Source organism: Xiphias gladius, chromosome 12 (assembly GCF_016859285.1).
Source record: "Xiphias gladius isolate SHS-SW01 ecotype Sanya breed wild chromosome 12, ASM1685928v1, whole genome shotgun sequence".
Lineage (NCBI taxonomy): Eukaryota > Metazoa > Chordata > Actinopteri > Istiophoriformes > Xiphiidae > Xiphias > Xiphias gladius.
In genome coordinates, this window is record NC_053411.1 from 6,106,442 (window position 1) to 6,122,994 (window position 16,553).

A 16,553-nucleotide genomic window follows, 5' to 3' on the forward strand; every position below is an offset into this window, starting at 1 on the left:
TTTCGGAAATATTAGGCTATAACATGAACTGGCAAAAATTGGAAGCTATGTAGATATCAAAAGGGTGCTTTCAATCAGCATTCACCCCATTCCAGTTTAAGTGGATTCCAGTTGGTTTACCAGTGGATACCAGGTTAGGTATCAGAGTGTGTTCAGAATTAGAAAATATCATTTCTATTAATATGGCCCCGCTAATTCAAAATATAATGGTCAATCTGGATAAACGGAAATTGATCAACGTCATTTTATGGAGAAAAATTAACAATGTTAAGATGGGTCTTGCTCCATGATTTAATATAAATAATATTAATAATAATATCTCTATGATGATGCCGATAACCATTTCTGAGGGAATCTTTAGAAAATATAATCATTTGATTGAGGAGTATCTATAAAATGGAAAAAAAAAAGCTGAGAATCAGTTTTAAAAAAAAAAAAAAAAAAAAAAAACGTTTGCCTCAAGAGATAATTGAGAACTGGCTCTCCCAAACATGGAACTTTATAACATAACATTTGAAATGATTAAACTAGCAAGACCTTGGGCAAATTATGATTCTTACCCATGGCGGGTAAAGCTGGAAAATGTACTTCATCTATCCTTCATCTATCATTATAGAACTATTATCAGAGAAGGATACAGCACAACAGAAAAAAAAAAGAAAAAAACAATTTTACAACACTCTCAATGGACATGGGCAAGGGCACACAACACCTTCATCAGAACGAACAATTTCTTCTCACTGATAAAGAGGATTTCTGGAAGTATTTAGTATTTAGGAGCAGTGTGGGCTTTGTCTTTGGGCTAAAGAGTGAAGAAGAAGAAGAAGAAGAAGAAGAAGAAGAAGAAGAAGAAGAAGAGAATATGGTTCAAGACTTTCCTGGCATATTACACTTTGCATGAGTTTTTTTTTTTTTCTTAAATCTCAAATTCCCAGACTAAAATCTGCGAAAGCCTAAGATTAATATGGAAAAGTGATCTTGATGGTGAGATTAGGGAAGATTTATTGCAGGATATGATCTCAAATATAGGCCGGGCTACAGGGGATGCATGAAGTAAGTTCATCCATCATAAAATTGTACATTGGATATTATTTTACAGCCCTGAAATTGTTTAAAAATCAGCTTAACATAGGTTAATAAATGATGGAAATGTAACAAAGGTAGTGGGCACATTCCTCTGTGTTCTGTGGGAGTTTTCCTTTATATTGCTAGGAGTACTAAAAAACTTGAGTGGCTCAAACAATCCCTACCAGAATCCCCAGAGCTGTGTCTGTTAGGGGATAAATCTTCCATGTCACCAGGGCTTACTAAAACAGAGTATGTGCTGGTAGTAACAGGTTTTGTTTTAGCAGCCAGGCATATTTTACGTAACTGGAAGAGCCCACATAGACCAGACTGTACAGAGTGGAGTGAACTTATGATGGAGACTACTTCTGTTGAAAGTTTGATAGCAAGGCTAAATACTGGCCAAAGTCAAATTAACTGACATATATTAAAAGGTGCAACATGTTAGAGAGGGCATGGGGTACTGGTTACAGAATATGAAGGAATGTTGGGGTGCCAGGGTTTTGTTTTAATTTTTTGTGACTGCCTTTATTTGTCTATACAGTTGTTTTTTTTATTTAGCCAACTCATATTTTTACTATTTGTCCTTTTGTATTATGTCAAAATGTCAAAACCAACATAAGCTTAAATGCCAACAAAATGGCAACACTTTTGGACTCACAACCAAACATAACAAAATAGACAACCAGAATAATGTGTTCAACACCATGCTATCTCTTCTCTTCTACTCGTAACACATACCAGGTTCGTCTCCGATGCCCTTCCCCCTCAATTTCTGCTCTCCTGAATCACAATTTATCAGGCAAGCCTGTTCACTCTGACCCCCAACACGCAACACCCAGCCCCCACTGCAACAGGGACAGGGTAAAGGGGGGTATAACATGTCTTTGGTATGAGCGGTGGAATACATGTGCTGAGAGGAGATGTGGAGAAAAGCAGAGGGGCTGATAAGCCTGGTGGGTGGAGAGAAAGTGGATGGATGAATGGAGCACGGGAGGAGGGAGGGAAAGAGAGAGCACCGTGGACTCAATCAGATGGAGGGGGTAAAAAAGGGGAGGGTAAATAAACAGAAGTTTGACATACTTAAGACAAAGACCACAGCAATTGTGAGTTGAATTGTTTTCAGCAGCTTAAGAAGGAGCCTCTCTTGCTACGATTTCGTCACAACAGAATAGGAATTGGATGCTGCACGTGAAAAAGAAAAGGGAGACTATCAGCTCAACTGACAACTCTGGATAGTGGAGAGAAGAAGCAGTAGGAGAGCAGAGCTGCAGGAAGCCAACATACCAGCATACCACCACTAAACAGATAAGCCTCCAAAAACACTCCGAAAGCTCTTTCAACTTCACATGAGGAAAGGAGGGGAAAGTAACCCTGTTATTCTAGACGGAGGAGCCGAGAGTTGAAAGGATAAAGGGGAAAACTAAGAGGACTTTATTGAAGTGTGAGGGGAAAACGTTTGCGTGGAGGACTGACTGGACAGAAGTGGTCTTGAGAAGAAGCAATCTGGAGGAGGAACAGCAAGAGCTCCACCGGGCCCCACAGCACAACGTGAGTACAAGAGAAGCTGCATCACTCAAACATTTAAATCATAGTATCATTGAACCACTCGGACATCTTCACACGACAAGTTATAGTGAAAATGAGCAGTAAGAGCTTATGAACTTCTGATGTTCAACACAGACAATTAAGAGCTCTGACGAACATAGAATTAATTACTTCAGATGCTTCGTTCCAGACAATAGAGTTATAGAATGACAGGACAATAGGAAATCTCCCTGCATCATCCAAGCACAATAACACTGTAAAACTAGCTGAGCGTGTACACATAAAAAACTCCTATCATAGTATGATAGGAGCTTTTTATGTTTTGGGTTTTTTTTTTAAATAAAATAAAAAAAATAACGAAAGAAAAAATAAAAAGAGTATGACTATAAAAAAGCTATTCAAACAATAACAAGGACAGTGAGTAAAATGGGTGGAGCCACCAAATGTATTTTCAGTAAGGGGCTCAATGAGTAATCTCACACAGGTGTGTGTTTGCATACACTTCCCTACCAGTCCCTCCTGCGTGACCTTCAACCTTACAACAACACTTAGGACAACAATGGGAGACAGACATGGAAATTAAAGAACGTTAAAGCACCCAGGACAGCATCATAAATAATGTCTTCCACTGTTACTGCCAATATCCAGTGAACGTGAAATAGAAGCGCAACTTGATTTTTTTTTTTCCTAAACAGGTGCACATATACACAATAAATACCAATACATAACATAGATTATTAACCCAACATAAGACGAGTATTTCTGCTCAGAGAGATTATGTTTCCATGCTAGCTGAACTATCTGAGTGAGTGCTTAGCTTAAAGACACTGAACTCTTGGAGGGCTGGATGACTACTTGTTGGACTGGCTGAATAAAAAAAATAAAGTAGCTGTTTAACTTTATGCTCTCTCAACTTTAACAGACCCCAACCTTTTCAGCAACAGATACTGATACTGATGATACCAATTTTTCAGCAATTAAATTACTATGAGAGATTTACCACCATTGCAATATTAGAGACTTATTCACAGGTGACCCCCTAAAAACTAAATATCTTGATCTGTACTGGGATTTTTCCATTGCTGTAGTTTCTTGGCAGCTGACCTGGCCCTGTTATCAGAGATGTCCCGCCTGGCCGGGACAACGCTGTCTCCTGACCCTTCAGAAGTGAGGATATCCTGTACCAGACTCAGCTCTGTACCACATAAAATCTGTCCTTACACAGAACAAATGCAAATTAAAAGGAGCTTGGATCAAAGCAGACCTTACCATGGAGGAACTGGAATTTGAAAATACAAATTAAGACTGTTTAATGACACAAACACATAAAATGTTAACTTTAAGATGAAAAGCAAGTTAAGCAACTAGTGTTTTGCCATAATCACATCATATATGAAACACTTAACGCTTATGAGGCCACTACTTATTAATTAATAGATTTTTTTTTTAGGCTGCTGCTATTATTTGAGAGAATAAATGAAAATGACAAAAATGATAAGACCCTTATTAGTTTTTTTCCATTAACATGATATAAAAAAATTTTTTTTAATATATTGACTCTACGTACTAAGGTAGCACAAGTTCTACATCACGTTTTCTAAGGAAATTCTGATGTGAGGAGTGGTGGCACTTGAACTTTAAAATTATCTGTACTTAATATATAATATAATAAAACTTAAGAAAACAACCACCACTTGTACACAAACAGACTAAAGCCAGCCTTCATCCCTCTACGACATAAACTACATATAGCAATTATTGGCCCCTTTCCTTTTGGCCAATCAGCTCTGATAATCATCACCTCTCAGACTACGCCACACAGGGCTAGCTTCCTGGCAGATAAAACCTCTTAGTGAACTCAAGGTCTGAAGAGTGAAAATGGTTGGGGTCAAAAGTGCTGTGTACAGTGCATTCAGAAAGTATTTAGACCCCTTCTCTTTCCACATTTTGTTATGTTGTACCCTTATGCTAAATTCATTTTTCCCCTCATCAATTTACACAAAATACCCCATAATGACGGTGGTAGCATCATGCCGTGGGGGTGTATTTCAGTAGCAGGCACAATGAGACTGGTCAAGGTTGAGGGATAGCTGAAGGGAGCAAAGTAGAGAGATATTCTTAATGAAAACCCGTTACAGAGTGCTCAGGACCTCGTAATGGGCTGAAGGTTCATCTTCCAATAGAACAATGAGCCTAAGCACACACCCAAGACAACACAGGAGTGGCTTAGGGACAACTCGGTGAATGCCCTTGAGTGGCCCAGCCAGAGCCCGGACTTGAACCCAATCCAACATCTCTGGAGAGACCTAAAAATGACTGTCCATCGATGGTCCCCATCCAACCCGACAGAGCTTGAGAGGATTTGTAGAGAATAATGGCAAAATATCCCCAAATCCAGGTGTGCAAAGCTTGTCACATCATACCCAAGAAGACCCAATGCTGTAATCGCTGCCATAGGTGCTTCAACTAGGTCCTGAGTAAAGGGTCCACAATCTTATGTCCATGGGATATTGCAGTTTTTCCTTTTTTAATAAATTTGCAAAAATTTCTAAAATTCTGTTCTCACATTTAGATTATGGGGTATTGAGTGTAGATTGATGAGGGGGAAAAAATGAATTTAAAGGATTTTTGCATTAAGGTGCAACATAACCGAATGTTAAAAAAGTGAAGGGGTCTAAATACTCTCTGAATGTACTGTAACTACCACAATCAGACTACTGTACAAATCCACTCTCTTCAGATGAATTTTCCACAAATACAGTTAAACACACCAATCGGAGCCGATCTGACAGTTTTAAAACATCTGCAATGGCATTTCTGTTGACCCTGTCATTCTGATAAAATTCCTATTTCCATCTCATACCACTAGTGCATTTTTGTTTCTGCCTACAGTTCACTATGAGTATGACTGGTACTCTAGAGAAGGGGGCGCATCATCAGGCCTTGGACCTGTCGGAGGAACTGTCGCCTCATCACCATCATTATCACACCAACCAACACCAGCATCTCAACCACTCCAACTCTCTGGCCTCCACCACTGCTGTGGGTGGAGGCAGAGAAACACCTTCACGTGTGGTCATACCTCCTCCTTATTCTGCAGCTGAGAGTGGTGGTGGGGGCAGTGAAGCTCCACTGGAGCTGCGGGGGTCCCTGGACTGCTGGGCCTGCTCCGTACTGGTGACCGCTCAGAACCTGGTGATTGCCACGATCAATGCCTGCCTTGCTGGGCTGGTGTTTGGTACCATCCTGACGCCAGCCATTGTCATGGTGGTGTTTGGCTTCCTCTGCCACTCTACAGTAAGAAAGGGGGAGGTGGGGGAGAGGGTCGATGAGAGAGTGAGCATTGTATGCATGGTTAAGGATTCTGATTTTCAGTGTGGATGCTTTTTTCTGCAAGGCTCTGGTTCATACTCATCTACAACTGGCCAGTGAGCCGTCACACTGGAGCTGGTTAAGTGTTTGCGCAACAGCATTTTGCAGGATTTGTCTGTTCATCCATGGATATTAAGTCTAGTATTTGCTCTCAGAAAATATTACCATGCCTTCATTTGATTAGCAGCGATGGGAATATATATGACTATTCAACAGACATTTATAACCAGTGCGGTGCTCTTTGGTGTGAGAGAGAAAATGTGCTTGCATGTTAGTAATAATAAATGTTTATACACACACATTTGCTTCATCTAAACAAATGGTGAGTAGAACAGGGAGATAGCTACATCTTTTTATTAAAGTCCTGAAAGTCCTAATCTCATAACTTTGATCCAAAAGTTTGAAATTGTTTTGCCTGGGGCTGTGGGTGGGGTTTAGCTTTAGCTTTCATAATCAGATAAGTCTGTGGTTCTCTCAGATGTTGAGAAGATGGGTGAACTAGAGGGGGGCAAGGGGTCGGGAGTCTAGGGAGCCAGACGTCAAACAAAAAAATTTTAAGACTGCTTGGTAGCTAGTTGGAGATTAAAGAACGCTTGAGACCAGAAAAAATATGGAATTGCATAGATGTGTGTGATGAAAACAATGAGAAATGGATATGTTACTCAAACAAAACAACCTATTTGACCAATGAACCAGTATGCATTATCCTGGACTGCCCCAAAAAGTCATCAGGTTTCAAAGACTTTTAATGCATACCAATGGCATTTCTGTACTCCAAGGACCTCCTTAATGACCGGCTAGATCAGGATTCTCTCTGTTCTCCTGCTCTCTCACAGTTAGACCTCATGTGACAGCAGCTTAGAGAGGGATTAACCAGGACCTGGGAGGATGGAAAGAGGGGGAGGATGGAAAGAGGGGGAGAAATCAAAAAGGGTGAGAAGAATAGTAGAAGAAAAAAAACGTGGCTTAATTATTCAGGGGCACACTTCCAAGATTTTTGAGGGACTTCAGTTTGCAACAGTCATCCAGAAACACACCCAACACAATACTTCATGAGCAAAAATAAGCCCACTCTTAAAGGGCTTTCTCTGTAAAACCTGGCTTAGATCTGGAGCTATACATGAAGCCACACCAAGTAAAAACAAACATGGGCATAGTTGTGCGAGTCTTATCTGTTACAACTCCTACCCCCAAAGCTCCTCTACTCTCTCCTTTTACTCTCTCCCATTTTTTCTTTTTTTTAAACTATGTACTGCAGTTTAAAACATCTCTCTCATTTGCTGACTCTTTCCCTAACTCCCTCCCTCCTTGATGTTTTGCTTTCTCTCTCCAGCTGGTATTTCTATGCTATTTTCTGGCCAGCGGTAACTCTACATGTATCGCATTAGCATCACAATATTTCTGTACTCATGTGTTGAAAGTACCCAACTACCAACATCTGGAAAATTACCATTTTCAGACTTTTCACAACTGTGTGAGATTCCTGTAAACTATTAACCACTAAACTAATGCACAATTTTTTCCTAAAAAGTTTATGAATCAAACCTTAACTTTGATCTTATTGAAGAATTATCTTAGTGTTCAGTGATTTTCAAAGATGCAAGATACATAATAGCTATTATCTTGTCAGCATGCGCTCTACTATAATAAATACTCTTCTCCCCCCAGAGCTCCCTCAGTCCTGCAAACCTTTTTTACTCCCTGCACTGAAATGTTCACTTCATCCTTCATGAGGCGATAAGGATGATTCAGACGTGTTGTCTCTCCGTTCCTCTCCCACACTAGAATCCTGACCTCTTCACCTCCTCTTCTCCCACTCCCCCAGTGTTACTGCTCAGCAACAAGTACACTTGCTTTGACATGTGGTATATAATGAATAACATCTTTGAATCTTCTCGACAGTGATGGAACTGATGGTTCACTGCTGTTTTTAGCAGGTCCTAAACCTTTTTTTTTGTCAGAAATAGTCTTTACTGGGCTACTGATTCAGTGCATTCACGTGAGAGACACAAACACACACATGACTACCAACAGTGTCTGTCCTCACTTCATACACACATACCACACAGCGCACGTCATCTCCTGTCTATATCTGTAATTCCCAGCACTTAACACAAGTATTTAAATGGTTGATGTTCTATATATGAAAACACAACTCAGAAATACTGCAAATGCAAAATCTGTAATAATCAAATATTAAAATCCTTGCCTGACATGACAAATTTGATTACATAATGTAAACAAAATAGATTTATAGTAGAAATACACCAACACTATCTCTATCCTGTATTATCCTATCCCGTATTGCTGTGTCATTTAGAGGGATCTCTCTCACAACAAGGTTGTGGTTTCACTGTTACATCGTCATATACTGCATATTGCTGAAGTGTCCTTGAGTAAGACAACCGAGTCCCTACCAGCTGTAAGCCCAGTTGCTCTGTAGCTGCCCCTGACTGTCGACCCGCCACTAAAGGCAAAAAAAGTTTGGTCTAAGCACTGATAAAACATTTGAATATCACAAGAAAAAGGCTTGTGACTGAAAGCTTTCATACCTGGACCAATAAAGTAAATGTGGGTGAGGAAAGTGAAACAGATATTGCGTTACTACAGCAGAGGTGCCCTTGAGCAAGGTCTTTACTACCAGACTGGGGGTTTATTTGGCAACTTCCAGGTGGGAATGTGTGTAACTATGTGAGAGTGGAGCATTCCTGAAAATCTATTACTCTGTGAAGCTACCCTGGTCAAATAAAGGTTAAAAAAACATTGACCCGGGTTGCAGACTGACAAACTGACCTCTGTGACAACTTTTTGCCATATCCTTCCACCAAATGCTGTCTTTCTCCTCTTGTCTCCGCAGGTCCGCCCTCACGGGACAACCCCCTATTGCTCAGACCTGCTGACTGATGGAGGCTGCGTGGCTCTGCTGGTGGTGGGCTTCCTCTTGGTGACTCCTCTGCTCGTGCTGGCGCTCGCTGCATACTGTCGCCTGGCCCGACACCTTCAGCTGGGTCTGTGCTTCATCCCCTACAGCCGGGCTGTGTACAAGAACCTGCCAGCCACACAGCACCGTGGCCTGGGCACTGGCTGCTGTGGCAGCCAAGATGGAGCCAACAGCAGCGGGAAGGGAAAAGTCTGGGTGTGAGAGACAAAAGAGAGGGGTGAAGAAGACCAGTAGATTAACTATATGCAGGGAACTGGACAAAAGGAACAAATTGGGGGTAGGGGATTGCAGGGGATGATTAAGATAAGGCAAGAGATGTAAACACAGCAAAATGCGTACCAGCGAATGGAGAAAATTGTAAATGGCTGTTTCTTTAATAACCAGTGGAACATCCTGGAAGACAAGTTACACTGTTATACACACTGATAACTTACTCCCATGCCTTAACGTCAGAGCAACATTATTCACTGTTTAGAAAAAATGAACACAGTGTACTGAGTAATTTTGTTTGTTGGTATTATTCCACCGGACACATTGACTATTTTGCCAAATCAATCATTTAGAGCAAGAGGGACTCTGTACATCAGCAATTACTTTAAATAATGAAAGGTGCCTAACAAAATCAACTGCTGGGGTTCAAAGAGCAAATTGGATATGCATAAGTTGTAATCATAACAAAAATAAATAAATAAATAAATAAACCATATTATCTGACCTGCATATGAACTGAAATTTCCTGAATGAAACAAAAGAAATACGAAAGCTAAAAACAGCACACCTCACAAAAGGTGGTTTTGACACTAAACATAATTGTATCTCATCACATTTCTGTTATGAAGAACAGATTTGTCCAGTGTAGTTTTCTGTAAAGCAAACTTTGACTGCATTCCTTGAATTCTTTCCTTTTTTATAATTAAACCTTTTGGATTCAGCTGGAGTCATGTCTGTTCCGTAGAAGCATGGTGTTGGATGGGTCGAGTCTACTACTAGGAAAAGGAAAGGATTCTGTGAGATTGTTCTTCGTTCGAGAGCAACAATCCGACTGCAGTACCAGCCAACACCGATGTCAATGTGCCACAAAAACTACACTGCCTTTGTCAGAAAATGTCCCTGGAGAAATCCGGCCTGAGTAATTAAGGTGGAATTTTGAAAATGCATGTGGGTAAAGGCAGCCTTGTTACTGAGCAGATAAAACCTCAACCGGGGTTCATGTCACCCCCAAGTGGTGAATGAGTGGAATGACAGACAAGACTAAAGAACTGGGACTAAGTACTCTGTCAGTGTTCTGATAAAAATGAACATGTATCATAATTCTAAAGAATATACTACATGCACCATTTGGCTGGTAAGTTGCGATTCCTTTTTGGCTTGTGACTATATTCAAATGGAGCCAAGTCTACTTGCAGCCACTCAAAAGGTTGAATGCGTCTACGAGTTGTGAACAAGTTGGTCGAAGAGCGATTTTTTTTTTTCCCATCTCCGACTCACTGAACTGAGCATCTTTTTAAAAAGGCCCTGGGAGGTAAATGCGTCCAGTAACTGAAATTGTCACGATAAAAACATTCTCAACTTTGCTTTGTATTATAGAAATATACTTTGCTTCCTCTTTCCAGCACAAGATTAATTTGGGGAGCCGCTGCTATTAATTGATTAATAATTAATAGCACGCAGTCAGTAGCAAGTCGATAGTTACTGCGATATTGCTACTCCATCAATGTCACCCACCCCTGTGACGTAGTGTTATATTTTTATTCAACAGTGTTACAGGGGAGAGCGCGAACGCAGTCCCCCACTACCAGAAATTATGCAGTCGAGATTCCCACATTTGGGGAATTCGCAGGGGTCAGCACAGCCGGAGTGCAATGGCTGAGCCTCGCCCTGGGTGAACCACCTTCTTGATCATGGTATCTCCCCTGCCAGGTAAGTATGAGTTGTACACGGCCAACGGGTGGGAGTCACTCGGCCACATGCGAGTCAGCGTGACGGTGTGGCGGAAATAGGCGGCGGTAACACTTTTAGGTAGAACACGGCGGTCAGAAGATTTTACATTCGTGAATCAGTCGCATTACATTACTTTGAAAACAAACCCATTTAATTTGAGCGATTAGTACTCTTGCAATTTCCCATCATGCTTTGCCGCACTGGTTGTGTCGCATCGTAGGCTACTTCCGGAAAGATTTTGCTTAGAGATCTCCAGCGAGCCAAGCGCACGGCCTGTGCGAGCCACCGCCGCAACAAAGGGAATAATAAACAACTGCGAAACAAACTAAAGCAACAAAATACAGCGAATATGACACATTTAATATCACTGTCCCATGATAACACATGGGACACATAACGTGAGCTATGGCGCCATCTGGTGGATAATCCCACCAATTACACCGTTATTTAAGACGCTAGAGGATGGAGGGGGCCACAGTGGGTCCTCTGGAAGTCAAACCAACACCATCTGTGCAGAGAGCACAGGCCTCTGATTCCAAAAATTGCTTTAGGAAAGACACACTTTGCATTCAATCATGGCAGTTCAATGTCTGACGAGCCACAAGATGTTCTGCCGTTTCATACTTGGACTCAAGGTCGCTCGACCTGTGCGTAGCTTGGCTAAAACAGGCCGCATCGTCAATTACGCCAATTAACCTCCAAACCCGTGTTTTTCTTCACCTTCAACCGCAGCTATGTCAACACATGCGCCTTAACGGAATCCAGTGTCAATGGCGACACAAGTTTCCACAGGCTTGTCTAAGCAGCAGACTCACCTGAGAGTTGGGAGTCGACGTGACAAGCAGGACAAGTCCACTAAACTCAAAAACTGTCTCCCGCTCATGTCACGGGCATTCCGCCAACCGTACTCGATATCCCCCACGCAGATACTACAATAATAAAGATACTATAGAAGTAATAAATGCGTCGGTTTGCACAGGTAACGCGGGAAGCGAAAAACGGGTAAAAAGTTCTTAATTTGCTGACCACGTACACGTGAGTCGCGCCGACAGGGGGCTACGCAAATTGCCCGGATGGAGGTTGAAAAACAGACATTGAGATGATGATGATAACAAGAATAAGATTAAGAATAAGAATAAGAATAATAAGTCCTGAAGCAGATTAAAAATAAAAAGATGATACAGGGTCATGGCAGCAGAAAGCAAACGTACACTACTATACCAGGAATTTTACAACAAAGATTAACAATCAGCCGTTACACAAAGCTTTGAGTTTCTACATTTTCTCAGCTCCTTTAATTTAGATGCATTGTGATCATAGGTCGTCCAAAAGAAGCCATTGCGTGAGTGGAGACATCATAGATAAGCTCGTTGCAATCGTGAGAGCCTTCCCGAATAAAGACTGGGTTTGAACCCAGTGGAAATAGAGCTGTCAAAGGTCACACCAGGCACACCACGTTTTGCTTTCTAATCGCTGGCTGCACGTTCAGCCACGTAATTACCTGTTAAGCCTCGCCGACGGAAGGAGGTCAAGGCAAGGGAAGACAGAGCGGACAGGAAGGTGTGCAGCCCTTCCCCACACCGGAGAAGCACCGCTCCGGGAGGACGAGAGGGCCCGTGCCGCTCGAATTCATGTCTTCTTTCCTCACCATTTAAGAGAGGGAATTAAGGTAAGCAAACTGCTGTGAAGTGACTGGATTCATATTCAAGATGTGGGAGACAGCTGGGAAGTGAAGGGCTGGCAATGATAGAAAACAAACTTTTTTTTTTCACAAATATGCTTTTAATCCTCTTGCAACCTCGTCCTTTATGAAAATATTTCTTCACCGTGGTCAAAACATGATTTCGGTGCAACGCCTGCAGACTTTTCTCAGTATCCTGTATGTTACCTTTGGATACCCAGTGTGTGCCTCTGCCCGTCCACAGCATGTCTCAGGCAGGAGAGAGGACCCCTTCTACAACCTCTGTCGACTCAGCCTCAACAGACGGGTACATTTAGACTAACACAAAACTACCACTGTATTTTTGAATTTTCCCGCGAGTCTGACACAGAATGCAGTTTTTGGAGATGCAGTCATTATAGCCATAGCCCCAAAGTGTCCTGTCGGTGACCCTTTTAATGTATGACCCTTAGTGTAGAGGTACAGGGTTTCTGGCAATTCTTTTTACACTTCTTCAATGGCTAAAAAAACACTACAATATTCTTCTTATGTTAGGGGTATTAGTCTATTTTTGCGATAAATCATTAAGAGGGTGTTGTAAAATTTCAAGGGTAATATAAAATATGCATGAATGTTTGATTTTTCGATGTTTTAGCAAAGATGGCACGGCTAAAGACTCCCCATCAGGTTCAGTCTCTGAAACACCCAAGAAATCATCGAAGAAGTCCAAGAAAAACACTGAGAGTATGAACAAAGTCTATACGTCAGTGCTCAACAGTGTCTTTGGGGCGGTAAGTAGCTGACAACCACATTTTGTGATTAACACATACTGTATACGTGAACTGGATCCTTGTCCTCTTGTTGGCTACTATGGCACCTGACCTCTGCTGTGACCTTTAACCTGTAACTGCAAGAAGCTGTTGAGTAAAACAGTTGAAGTTTATCTGTGATCGCTTGTTTTACTTTCAAACTATCATTTATATGATGGCGATCTTGGGGCACAGATCTCCACATTGCAGTGAATGCTTATCATCAGGCATAAAGGCGCTGTATGTCAGATATTGAAATGTCAGTCAGAAGTGGGCTGGAAGTCAGGCAGTGTACTTACAGTCCTCTTCCTGATCTTCCTGGAGCTGCTATCTCTAAGCCTGGTGTGTCTGCAGTATTAGCAGCTCCTTAGTCGGGGCTTAATGTCACACTTCATTAGGGTTATCCAGTTGAAGAGCACTACCAAACCACTTGTTTGATTCCACTTGAAAATAATTACCATTTCCGCTCTACATACAGTATATATTGTTGTCTTGCACGAGACAATGGAAAGCAGTTCGTAACCACTTGCATTATTATACCTAAGGAATCTCCTCCGCATACCAGGATATTGTCCTCTGTCCTTTGTGTGTTGTGTCATTGAATTTTGTCCACTTCATTAACTTGCATAATTTGAATATATACTCTTGTGGTTTGAAATTGCACAGTAGTTAGAAATCTTTGATATTATAGGCATTTCAGGTATCATTAAAACTTGATGTCAATATGTTTTGGTATTATGTAATATCCTACTATGTTAAATTGCAACATGTGTTTGATTACTGTTTCTGCAGGACAGAGAATTGGCTCAGGCTGAGTTAGATGGTGAGTCTCATTGCCGGAGCTCAGTGTTTATATCAAGTAACATTACAGTTATTAACATGTTAATAGCTGCATCTCAAGTAATATCTGAAAGCCCGAACCCATCCATCATGTTTACAATACTGAAATATTGCATTAAACAAGGACATAACCATACGTAATGATGAGTTTACTGTTAATATTACTGCCAAACAAAAAATTATAATTAAGTTTTTATTAATTTGGTTTTTTTCAGTCTAATCTCTCTTAATTTCCTGCCCATTTCTTTCCACCTTCATGAAACCACACTGTAGTAATGGACTCTATGACACTAAGGTGTTATTCATATTGATAAAGGTCCCCATGGGTTAAATAAGTAGACAAACCTGGCTGTTATATTTTAGAATGTCACTTTTAGAATTGTGATATTGCAGTAATGGCATAAACCTCAACCATTTTATCCTGATAAACCACTCTTGGTGATCCCCTGACCTTTCGTACAGAGCTGCAAGAGGCTTTCAAGGAGTTTGACTACGACCAAGATGGCTACCTGAACTACAAGGATGTGGCTGAATGCATGAGGACAATGGGATACATGCCCACAGAGATGGAGCTGCTGGAGATAGTACAACAAATAAAGATGAGAAGTGAGCTAACAAGAGCCATTTTGGAAAAATATGGAATACAAGCAAAACAATGGCTATAAACGATTCCATTAAATTAAAAGACCACAGTTCAGCTAGCAAGTATGAAAGTAAAAAGGAAAGTAGGACATTTTATTTAAATTATTTTTCAAAAAATGCTCTAAATCGAACAAGACCGTCATCTGTTAACATAAAAATTGCATATTTGTCTTTGAAACAAACATATTTTTTAAAACAATTTCCTGACCTCTGACATCTTTCCTCTCCACAGTGGGTGGATTAATGGACTTTGATGACTTCATTGAACTGATGGGACCCAGGATGATGGGAGAGACCGCTGACATGCTGGGACTCAAGGAGCTCCAGTCTGCCTTTGTACAGGTCAGTCAGTTAATAATTCATGAGTTATTCAATTAAGGCGAGTTGAAAGAAAAGTATCCGTCAGATGAATTTTATTAATGTGAGCCGACATTTAACACGTAAGACTTTAGGTTTCTCTTAATGTATCTTATTCAATGACTGAAAAAAATCAGCGTATCTTTTTTAAAATTATATAAATTATGGCAAATTAAATTGTCGTGTCTTACTTACAAGGTGCAGACCAGTGAGCTTCCATGCAAGCCCACCAAATTAAAAAACATTTGTGCAGCAAGTTTTAATTTAGAAATGATATTGTAGTGACATAAGATCTACTTCCGTTACAACCACCGCTTCTTCCTGTTATCACCATTTGAAAGTTTGATCTCGATGGAGATGGAAAGATTAACCAGGAAGAGATGAAGGAGGCAGTCAAGACGCTGCTAGGAGAGAAGCTGAAGAAAGGCGAACTGGAGGAGATCCTAAGTGAGCTGGACATTAATTCAGATGGAAACATCGACTTTGAAGGTGGGCATCAGCACATTCAGACGGTAGACAGAATGTGTTTCATAACGCTGATCACAATCACGGATTACAGTCTATACATTTACCATTACAAGATGCATTAAACATCAGTGGCTCTTTGCAGCTTAGTCAGATAAACGCAGTGCTGGCTGAACTTGCTCTGTTTTGTCTTCTCTTTCCTGCACTTCAGAGTTCGTGATGATGCTCTCCATTCGCTAACTGCTGAAAAGACTTACCACATGGACAGAATACACAAACGCTCCTGAATCATTCCAGGGATAGGAAATACAACTTTTGCTTACCAAAATATTCACATTTTGGTTTGGTGTTATATTACTTTGGTAACCAGTGTTTGAAATGTAGGTATAGGCATTTACCAAATAATGTGTGCCTAACTCTAATAAATGTATGAATAATTAATTGCTAAAGGAGTGAGATTGTGAATATGTGGCATCAAATACAGAGTTTTCTTTGGGTAGATACCTGAAATTTTTGCAGTGATAAATCATGTAAATAAGAGTGTTTTGCTATTTTAATAAAGAAATCTAAATTAATCTTGCCTTTCACTGAAAAAAACCCCCATTACACTACTTTAAGATACAGTGCAAGAAATAATTGAATGAACTGATAACATTTAAACCTCTCATACAGACTTTATTCCAAAAACATCTCGTATTACCTCCTGGTCACTGTTAAACAAAATGGAAATGATAAAGTAATTATTATCATCTACAGAATATAAGTTAAATATAAATTAAATTCCTGTCACTTTTCAATTGTTAACAACAATGCAGTTTTGAGCTTTGTCAGGTTTACTGTCTTTAGAATTGGAGAAGCATTTGCACATCCAAAAACACAGTGCGTTTGTGTCAGAAAAAAAGTCACATTTCAG

The 16,553-nt window shown here is 40.6% G+C and overlaps 2 protein-coding genes and 1 non-coding gene across 6 annotated transcripts; 2 read left to right on the forward strand and 1 right to left on the reverse strand.

The window, feature by feature from the left end:
* Positions 1 to 2,099: 2,099 nt before the first annotated feature.
* On the forward strand, positions 2,100 to 9,857 carry tmem88b (transmembrane protein 88 b). Of its 2 annotated transcripts, XM_040141138.1 has the most exons (4): positions 2,100 to 2,616; positions 3,702 to 3,780; positions 5,506 to 5,910; positions 8,843 to 9,857. In XM_040141138.1, the coding sequence occupies exons 2-4, from the start codon at positions 3,736 to 3,738 to the stop codon at positions 9,125 to 9,127; spliced, it is 735 nt and encodes a 244-aa protein (XP_039997072.1). In that variant the 5' UTR covers positions 2,100 to 2,616; positions 3,702 to 3,735; the 3' UTR covers positions 9,128 to 9,857. The 2 variants fall into 2 exon arrangements, with proteins under 2 accessions (XP_039997072.1, XP_039997073.1); XM_040141139.1 differs by lacking the exon at positions 3,702 to 3,780 and having other exon boundaries at positions 2,103 to 2,616.
* Positions 9,858 to 10,690: 833 nt separating this feature from the next.
* On the reverse strand, positions 10,691 to 10,854 carry LOC120797792. The gene has a single exon (XR_005708580.1). It is a non-coding gene; the product is annotated as a U1 spliceosomal RNA (small nuclear RNA).
* Positions 10,855 to 11,912: 1,058 nt separating this feature from the next.
* On the forward strand, positions 11,913 to 16,175 carry si:cabz01076231.1 (calcium-binding protein 2). Of its 3 annotated transcripts, none has more exons than XM_040141141.1 (8): positions 11,913 to 12,536; positions 12,730 to 12,855; positions 13,183 to 13,318; positions 14,129 to 14,159; positions 14,639 to 14,782; positions 15,051 to 15,160; positions 15,517 to 15,664; positions 15,852 to 16,175. In XM_040141141.1, exons 2-8 carry the CDS (start codon positions 12,749 to 12,751, stop codon positions 15,878 to 15,880), a joined length of 705 nt encoding a protein of 234 aa, XP_039997075.1. In that variant the 5' UTR covers positions 11,913 to 12,536; positions 12,730 to 12,748; the 3' UTR covers positions 15,881 to 16,175. The 3 variants fall into 3 exon arrangements, with proteins under 3 accessions (XP_039997075.1, XP_039997076.1, XP_039997074.1); XM_040141142.1 differs by having other exon boundaries at positions 12,793 to 12,855; XM_040141140.1 differs by having other exon boundaries at positions 11,913 to 12,855.
* Positions 16,176 to 16,553: the final 378 nt, after the last annotated feature.

What these genes read in the sequence shown, in the direction of transcription:
- tmem88b (XM_040141138.1), top strand. Translation starts at nt 3,736, where the DNA reads ATGTCCCGCCTGGCCGGGACAACGCTGTCTCCTGACCCTTCAGAA. An exon ending in TGTCTCCTGACCCTTCAGAA is followed by an intron (nt 3,781 to 5,505) that starts GTGAGGATATCC and finishes TTCTGCCTACAG; the next exon opens with TTCACTATGAGTATGACTGG. An exon ending in GCTTCCTCTGCCACTCTACA is followed by an intron (nt 5,911 to 8,842) that starts GTAAGAAAGGGG and finishes TTGTCTCCGCAG; the next exon opens with GTCCGCCCTCACGGGACAAC.
- si:cabz01076231.1 (XM_040141140.1), top strand. Translation starts at nt 12,749, where the DNA reads ATGTTACCTTTGGATACCCAGTGTGTGCCTCTGCCCGTCCACAGCATG. An exon ending in GGCTCAGGCTGAGTTAGATG is followed by an intron (nt 14,160 to 14,638) that starts GTGAGTCTCATT and finishes CCTTTCGTACAG; the next exon opens with AGCTGCAAGAGGCTTTCAAG. An exon ending in TGGAAACATCGACTTTGAAG is followed by an intron (nt 15,665 to 15,851) that starts GTGGGCATCAGC and finishes CCTGCACTTCAG; the next exon opens with AGTTCGTGATGATGCTCTCC.